The sequence below is a fragment of the Phoca vitulina genome, unplaced genomic scaffold (assembly GCF_004348235.1).
Source record: "Phoca vitulina isolate PV1807 unplaced genomic scaffold, GSC_HSeal_1.0 scaffold3, whole genome shotgun sequence".
Taxonomy (NCBI): domain Eukaryota; kingdom Metazoa; phylum Chordata; class Mammalia; order Carnivora; family Phocidae; genus Phoca; species Phoca vitulina.
Genome location: NW_022589706.1, coordinates 37,151,779 through 37,160,766, shown reverse-complemented (window position 1 = coordinate 37,160,766; position 8,988 = coordinate 37,151,779). Strand labels below are relative to the sequence as shown.

Genomic DNA, 8,988 nt, shown 5'->3' with positions numbered 1-8,988 from the left:
GCAGGCTCCCCACTGAGCAGGGAGCCCGATGTGGGGCTCGATCCCAGGACCCTGGGATCATGACCTGAGCCAAAGGCAGATGCTTAAGATTGCTCAGATTCTAGTCCTCTTGAAGATGGGGTAGAAGAAGGGGAGCCCCGGGGGCTTCTGGGGGCATCACAGAGTTTAGGCATGCAAAGAAGTCCTAATGGGAAGGTAGAGAGCATGGGCTAGAGTCACTAATCTGAACGCTGCAAGTGCTGATGGGGCCCAGCCCCCCGCGGGACCCAGTGGGTCAGGCATGAAGAGAGCTCCGCTTCAGAGAGGAGGTGGCTGAGGCTCGGGGGATTACATGAAACGCCCAGCATCCCAGAGCTGGTGCCAGAGCTTAGTTTGGCCACTCAGGGGAGGAAGAGGAACAGAGAGACTTCCCTCCTTGCAGAACCAGAACCTGAACCTGGTTCGGACAGAACTCTAGGTCTATCAAGGCTCTCTGCTATTCTCAAGGAGAGCGACACAGCCTAATCTTACGAAGGGCCAGTTGTCCAGATGAGTAGAGAAGCTGTCACTTCTCTTACAGCCGCCAGTGTAGTGGGGACAGGGATAGGTAAAACATCCTAAAGGCATGTTCTAAATATACACTCAGGCGCAGAGCTGGTTCATGTTTAACCCTCCTCTGTCGCAATATCTGGAGACTCACTTCGAGCTCCGAGCTCCAGGCTGTGTTCCAAGGATGCTAATTTCTTACAGTGTCTTCCTCTAGCAAACTGGGGGACAGCTCTTGATGCTTTGCCTATCCGCACGGTGGGGTCTGAATGTGCCGTGCCCGTGCCCTCTCCCCACGCAGCTCAGCTTCTAGCCCATCTGCTCCCGGCCAGTGATGTCAATGTACCAGCTGCTTCCCAAGAACCAGTCGGCATCCTGCAGGAGGGGCAGGTCCCTCTCCCGGGCATCAGCCTGCTTGCTCTCAGCCCGAGCCCTCTTGCCAACCCTGGTGGGTCCCTCCGGTCTCATATCTCCCCATCTGAGAAGCGGAGGGCACGACCCTCTTCCAGGCCTGTGATTTATCAGCGTGGCTCCATCCCAGGGCTCCACATCAGATGCCTTCTCTCTGCTGATTGTGGGGACATGGCCAGGTTTGTTTCGGGGAACTGAGCCGGGCTGGGCCCCTGCGGCTGACAGAGCAAAGGTGGCCAGGAAGAAAGCAGCCTCCTGTCGGAAAATGAAGGCACTTCTGCTGCTGGTCCTGCCCTGGCTCAGCCCTGCCAACTACATTGACAATGTGGGCAACCTGCACTTCCTGTGCTCAGAACTGTGAGTCCCGCCATCGCGCTGCCTGCCTGTGTTTGTGTGTCGGGTGTGGCGGGGGTGGGACCGGAGTCCGTTCCCTGGCTGGTCTGTCTGTTTAGAGGAAGCAGTCCCTCCGAGCTAGATGCGCTCCACAAAGCACGCAGCCAGCCAGCAGTCTCGAGTGACATGCTTAGGTCTGTGACTTAACAAAAAAACACACACACCATCTTACGGATGCCCCGCTTTCCCAGCGAGGCATTTTCTTCCTGCTTCTGTGCCAACACTGCCTTTTTTTTTTTTTTTTTGTACTCTACTTTTTCTCAATAGATGTGTCTTCTCTTCCTTCCATAAATAGAACCGAAGAGCAATTAAGAACCGAGCTTGCAGACACAGATCTGCAGCCCCTGTCAGGCATTTCTAGTTCCCTTTATTGGGAACCCGGTCTGCGTACCTGAAAACACACACAGCCTCAGCACGGCAGAGAGGTCACCATCTGCGTAAAACGACAGGCATCCGCTGGAGCTTGGGGTTTGACCATTTTTAAACGTATGGGCGAGCAGAGCGAAGTGTGCAGGGAGCCCCCACATCCCATCACCTTGACTGCTTTGCCACATTTGCTTTGTGTATTTTATTCAGGTGGTTTGGAGTAAATTGCAGTCATGACCTTTCGCCCCTAAATACTTCACTAAATAAAATAAAGACGTTTTCCTACATGACCTATGTCCATTTTACAAAAGGAAATGACTCACACACCCAAACTCTACGGTGATGTTTTCCTGGCTCCTTTTGTTAGTAAGCTTGGAAAGAGTATTGCAGGTGAATGTGAACAGCTTCTGGCCAACAGAGGAAAAAGTGCTGAGGTCTGTGTGCCTCAGTGCTGGGAACACTGACAAAACAGTGTGTTCCTCCTCACTAACCTTTTGGATGGGGAAACCTCGCAAGGGCTAGCTTATGTGTAAATTCTAGTCGGTGGACAACTGAGAAGCATTCTAATTAGAATTCCTAGAGACCAGACTAGAAAAGCTCAGTGGGTCGTATAGAGATAGAGGTAACCCTCCTGAATGTGTGGTGATAATCAGGACCTCCTTTATAATCAGCCAGACTAGCCAGTGTGCATAGCACAGTAGATGCTCAATAAATTCTTGATAAATAGAGGCGAGAACAAGGGACCTAGGTCCTTGGGGGCAGACGATTCCTTTTGACGACCCTGCATTTCAGGATTAGCTGGTCCCATCTTTTTCAAATGTAACCCCCCAGTCCTCCTCAGATAAGAAGGTTCAAAGGGGAAATATCTGGCTTAAGCCTGAGTTGTGAGCATCTCTTGGGTAATAATGGCATATGGAAGCTTTTCTAGAAAAATATACAAGGACAGAGCTCCTTGGGATTGTGGCAAGTCTCCTTCTTCTCCCTTGATGGTGTCTCTGAAATCTGGTGCCAAAGCGCTCCTCCTCCGTACCCTCGCCCCCACCTGCTGTCCTTGTTGGGGGCCGTGCTCCTTTCCTAGGGCTGCTGCAGCAGTGACCGCATGCTTGGTAAGTTAAAGCAACAGAAATCTCTTCTCTCACAGTTCTGGAGGCCAGGGCCTTGAAATCAAGGTGTGGGCAGGGCCACACTCCCCAGGAAGGCTGTCAGGGAGAATCCTCCCTTGCCTCTTCCAGTTCCTGGCAGCTCCAGGCGTGTCTTGGCTCCTGGCCACCTCGCTCCAATCTCTGCTTTTGTCGCCATATGACCTCCCACTTGTGTCCTTTCCAATTCTCTGTCTTTTCCTCTTCTTATAAGGACACTTGGCATTGGGTTTAGGGCCTGCATCATTCAGGATGATCTCCTCTTGAGATATTTAGCTGAATTACATCTTTTTCTAAGTAAGGTCACATTCACAAGTTCCTGCTGCACATCTCTTGGGGGACCACCACTCAAGCCACTGCAGGTGCTCCTGAGGAGCCTCTCCACTAATTTACTTTCATTTTTACAGCCTAATTAAAGGAAGGCTCTTCACACTGGCTTCTCAGTTTTCTTTTCTACAAGTACGTGAATCAAGGCCACTTTTCTGTTGAGTAACTGGACACAAGCAGGCCATTCTTTCCAAAATGTGAAGGATATCCAAGAAGCCTAATGCCAGGAAATTGCCAGGACGGCATTCCCAGACTAATGTGCCAGAACTTTCTGGAAGCTTCCAGTCACTGGGCATGATTGATGAGAGAATTCTGTGTGGCTATCACCTGATGCTACTAGTGTGATAATGAACTAATCGGCAAATTAATGACACATTTCAGGTACTGTGGCAGTGCTTTGAGCAATATAGGCAGTAAAAAAATTGGCATGGTACCAACCCTCAAGGAGCTGACAATCCAATTGAGAAGATGAAATCTATACACCTCAGAAATATTAACAATGAGCCAAGGCATAAGGGGATATGTCTTTAAAAAGTAGGATAGGCAATAAGTTGAGAGGAGGTGGAGTTTGCCCATTTCCATGAAATTGGTCAGGTAACGCTTCTAGGGAAGGTGGCGGTTTGAGCTGGATCTTGAAGTCATTAGGAAAAGTTTAGGCAGAATCACGGATGGGAAGAGAAAGCACTTCAGGCAGGGCAAAGGGCACTACAAAGGTTGCAAGGTGGCTGTGGTTGTCACCAAAGCCTTGAAAAACGACAATGGAGAGCAGTAAATGGGACTGCTGGGTCCCTTCACCGTTCTTGGAAGCTAGGGCCATGGGATGGCAGCTGCATGTTCCTGAGACAAAGAGACCCTTCTCTCACTGCCGTAGGCCACTGGGATCTCGAAGGCAGGCAGAGCTGCGTGGACTCACTGGAAAGCGCTGGGAAGCCACACTTCCTCCCGCCCCCCCACCCCTCGTCCGAGCTTTGGCGCCTTGGCCTTGGGTGAGCTTGACCTGTGTCTGCCATGCTCCCAGCTGCAGAGACCCTCCTGGATTTTCCTTCCTCTCTAAGGCAAAGGCTCTCTCAGTCTGAGTCCTGTTCCCTCAGAGCCCAGCTAGGAAATTGGAACTAATCCTGTAAATAGCGTCAGTTACGGTGCGTGGCCCTGGGGGCCACAAACTCCAATGCCTACAGGAGCCGGGCAGGAGTTATTTCAGAATGTGAGTCATTCAGGTATAAGATAAAAGGAAGTGGTGAGGCCTCTGAACAACTGTAGTGTGTGTGTGTATGTGTGTGCATGTATGTAATTCAAATGTTTTTAGACATTACATATAATTTAATACATATTATTGTTTAAATATATATGATATGTATGATACATATTATATAAGATATGTATAATGTCTAAAAGCATCAATTTAAAACAAAACAACAACTCTCCAGCAGATCACTTCTGCCTGCCCAGTTTGGCCTTCAGACTCAACAGTTTATGACCCTGGGCAGCTCCATCTTTAAACATGTCCATGGTCACCTAGTGCCTTGACGCAGAGGGCAACGAATCTCACAGAAGCAGCCTAAAACCAGAACATTTGACATGGAATCCCAGTCCATAGGTTAGAGTCAGGGCATCTAGGATTGCTCTCAGGGCTGGCAAAGAGCACCCCATGACCATAAAGGGCCATGCTCTCTTTCCCCATGAGCCCTCACCCCCACCCTTCCACAAACTCTCTGAATTTCCTAGACCCCAAAGTGAATGTAGGAAACAGACTCTCAGTCTCATAGAATGAGCATGGATACGGCCTTCTCATCCTTCTGGGTCCATTTGCTGCCCTACACGTGAGAAGACATATAGGTGAAGTCTTGAGAGCAGCATGGGTTCTGAGGACCACTCAAGTGAGAACTGAGGGCTGGGTTTGTTTTTTTCAGTGCAGATATTTGGGCTCTAAAATCTGCTAAAACAAAAATATTTGGCAGGGGCATCTGTTTTCATTCTTAAGCTCCCCAGGTGATCCTTATGGGCCCACCATCTTCATTCTTAACAAGCTCCTTCAGTGATCCTTACGGCCCCTCCATGTTCATGCCTATGAAACTCCCCCGGTGATCCTTATGGGCACTGCAATAAGAGAACTCAGCTCCAGCTCGCATGTCAGCTCGCCCTGACTTCCCCTGCGGAGAACCAGCACTCCACCCTCCAGGTCTGCTCTGTATCGTCAGCCGCTTACCTGTCTGTCTCCTTGACCTGGTGAGTCCTGAGGGAGAGCTTGAGGGATGTTCATTTGTGCACACCCAGCTTCTACACCCTTCACGCTTCGATTAAACTGAGTGCTGTGAATTTGGCTCCTATCTTGGCCAATTGCTACATATATTGCGAGGTCTGATAAAGAAGACCCTGGTTTGGTTTCTGTGGAAGGGAGCGTTGATCCTGCTCATAATGATGTGAGCCAGCCTCATCTCTGGTGCTGCAGGAAGCAATGGTCTTGCTCTCCTGAGGCTTTGGTAATGTCTCTCTACGTACTTTGCTTAGCAAGAATGCCAGGGAAAAACCTTAGAGTCTGGTGGCTGGTGAGATGTGGTTTATGGTACACCGCCAACTCTCAAGAACCACTTACAGAAAACTGAAAAGTTCTGTCCCCTTTCCCCCACCTTTACCATTTCTAGCTCCTGTCCCGCTCCCAGTACTTCTCGCTTCCACGTCCTGCGCTGCTGGATGCTGCGTTCACACCCGTGGTGGAAGTCTGAGCGTGCCCCGCTTTGCAAAGTAGGAAGCTGCCCTTTGAGTTATAGCTGCAGGGAGCCGGAGGGCAGGGAGGCATGGGCACTGTGGGATGGCCAGTCCCCCAAGCCAGTGCTGCTCCCGTTGGCTGTGTGACTTCTTGGGAAGTCAGGACATGGGCTCTCGTTACAGTCTGTAGCCAGAGATTTTTGGTTCGTAAGTGGCAGATCCGTGGACAGTTGTTCGTGCCAGTATCTGGAGGGAGAAACTCCACTCCAACCCCTGTCGAGACAGCAGTTCCAAGCAGGGAAGGCTTATTCCCCCTGGAATTCTGTGCACGGAGAAATTAAGATGAGGAACTCCGATTTCGTAACTTGAACCATCGAGGGCTATGGGCAGATGAGGCCTCCTGGAGGAGTTGCCAAGAGTAGCAGGAGCTCTGTGGCAGCCTTGTGTGTGTCCTCCCTGGGAGGTGGTGTAGGGCCCAGGCTTCAGAAACGCAGAACACCCACCGAGTGTCTTAGGTCCAAGGACTCCAACCACCCACCACTTCCCTAGCAGAACTTTCTCCAACCAACCTGCAAAACACACTTTCTGACAGACTGCACCATCTTCCTGCAGCAAAAACACTCACTTTGCAGGCCAAAGAGCATCTTAAATCACACCTAGCTGGGCAGTCCGGGCACTCAAGTGAAGATTGTTTGCCTTAGTTTTATGTGGCACTCATTTGGCCCTGGTCCAGCTTCTCCGGTTCCCTTTCTCTAAGTCAAGGCTCTGCAGCAGCCCTGGCCTTAGTAACTTCTCTGCTCCTTGCTGACTTCAGCTACACATGGGCTGGGTGTTGGGCCCTGAGCCATAGCCTGGGAGAGCATCCTCTTCAAAAGCTTTGTGCCGCGTGGAGCTCTGCATGAGGCCGGTCTAGATGGATGCCGTTGGGCTCTTTCTGGCATGAGGGAGGAGAGGAGGGAGCACAGCGGGATTACCTCAGCCCCCATTTCCTCTGCACTTCACTGTGTTAACTACTCCCGACACTTTCCAAGTTTAAACCAACAGGGTGAGCTTTATGGATTTGCCAGTAAACACTTTCCAAGTTGGGTCTCCAAGAATTTGCTTCTTTCTCATCAAAACAGAAAAGGGGGAAAAAAAAAAGTTGCTGATCTCTGGATTTTTCTTGTTTTATGTTTTGAGAATCTGAAGTCAAGTTTGAATTAAACCCGGAAGGAAGGAGGTAGAGTTTACAGAGGAAATGGGGTGAGGTGGAGAAATCCTTTTCCAATGGAGAGGAACAGAGTCCAATCTGGGGGACCAGAGCCAGGGCCCATTCGGGTTCAGTGACTCTCTTAATGTCTTTCTAAGCATTGCCGTTTAGCACATGTTTAATAGAGCATTTTTCCTTAAATCTACAAACGTGTGTATTTGGAAGGAAATTGAAGCAGCATGTTCCTGGTTCATTTATACTTAACTCATCAAAATGTTGCTTCATAATCATTGTTTGATGTCCAAATTTCACAGGGATCCAACTTAACGGTCTTATTTATCTATTTATTTTCATTGAGAATCGGCAAGTTCTCTTTTGCGAACAGTAAAGCAACTCCAGTCCCAAACCATTCACTTTCTGATCTAAAATGCAAACTCTGGCAGTTTCAAGATCCCACCCAAATGCTTGACCAATTGTGTTTGCATTTCTTTGGGTTACATGACTCAGTCCGGTGCATGACCAACGAAGTGAGGATTTCTTTCATGGCAGGACTCCCTCACTGATTGTTTCATGTTTGGTTGACTTTATTTTCCTTTTAACTTCTTATAATGAAAATCTCAGTGCAAAAGTAGAGAGAAAAGTATAATAAATCTCCCATGTACCCTATCCCCCATCTTAAATAACAATTCATGGGTATCTTGTTTCATCTAGATCCTTGAACTGTTTTTGAAGCAAATCTCAAACACCATATTTGATTGGTAGACCTTTCAGTATTTATCTCTAAAGGGTAAAGATTCTTAACCATAACACTAATATCATATCAGAAACAATTAACTATAATTCCTTAACATCAAATATCCAGTCAGCTCAAATTTTTCCCATTTGTCTATCTTCTCTTACAGGTTGTTTGAATCATGAGCTAATAAGGTCTACACTCTGCAATTGGTTGCCATCTCTTAAATACCCCTCCCTTCCAACTCTATCAATGCAAAAAGGAGCTCTTGAGGTAAATTTTGAGGAATACAGCTTTGGCAAACTCCAAATACTAGCCTAGTAGCTGGAAAAGGAGAAAAAGAAATTATATTAATTTACTACCAAGTTGAGGGAAATGTAAAGGCAAGATCCAAAATAATCTTATGAATGTAACCAGAATGAATGGGGTTTTTTTGATCTTGTCATCCAGATCTTTGAGGGAACTTAAAGAGAATGGGAGTGTATCTTCTCCTGAGGGTGATAGTCTTCCAACTTTTTGGTCACAGACCTATATCAAGAAGGAAATTGGTCCATATGCCTATCCAATGTATAGCTATCTGCTTACACCTGTATTACTATATTCTACCCATTAGAAAACCTCGCACAAATACTGGTAAAGGATGAAGTCTACGTAAGGGTTCTGTTGCATCCTCCCCACATTCCTCATGGGTGTCTGCACTTCGGAGACCACCACAGAGTTACGGGCTCTCAGGACTCGTCTTGCATTAGAGCACCACCCCTTCAAAATAAACAGTAAATTTCCCACTGCCCGTCTGTGGGATTGGCCTTGGAAGGAATAGGGCAGGAAATGGCCCATTTTTGCAGGCCAACAAAAACTTGTGGGCCAAAGGACCAGACATCTTTTCTTAGTCATTTCCCCCTTTTCTTTTTTTTGGGGGGGGACCATCACTTCCTCGTGTGGCCCATGTGGACCCTACTCTCCCAGCTTCCTCCACTCTCAACCATACCTGTCTTCATAAACCTTCCTCACCTACCCTCCCCACCCCCCACCAAGAGTGGGGCTGGGGAGGGACCAGGGTTGTGAAACCTTGAGGATTTAGAGTTTGAGGAGTCCTCTTTTTAAGACCCAATCATGAATTCATACTTGCTAGGTCCTTAGACAGTCCTTGGAACACTCCTGCATGCCTTGAGGTGTAATCATCAGTCTTACGGTAACCC

The 8,988-nt window shown here is 48.4% G+C and overlaps 1 protein-coding gene across 2 annotated transcripts in view; it reads left to right on the top strand.

Annotated features, from left to right (window-relative positions):
* The first annotated feature begins 759 nt into the window (after positions 1-759).
* LNX1 (ligand of numb-protein X 1) overlaps positions 760-8,988 on the top strand; it is a 90,552-nt gene continuing 82,323 nt past the window's right edge. The window contains exon 1 of one of the 2 annotated variants that reach the window (XM_032400359.1): positions 760-1,293. In XM_032400359.1, coding sequence (XP_032256250.1) covers positions 1,202-1,293 — 92 coding nt within the window. In that variant the 5' untranslated portion in view covers positions 760-1,201. The remainder of the gene's footprint in view (positions 1,294-8,988) is intronic. The other variant, XM_032400358.1, reaches the window with a different exon arrangement.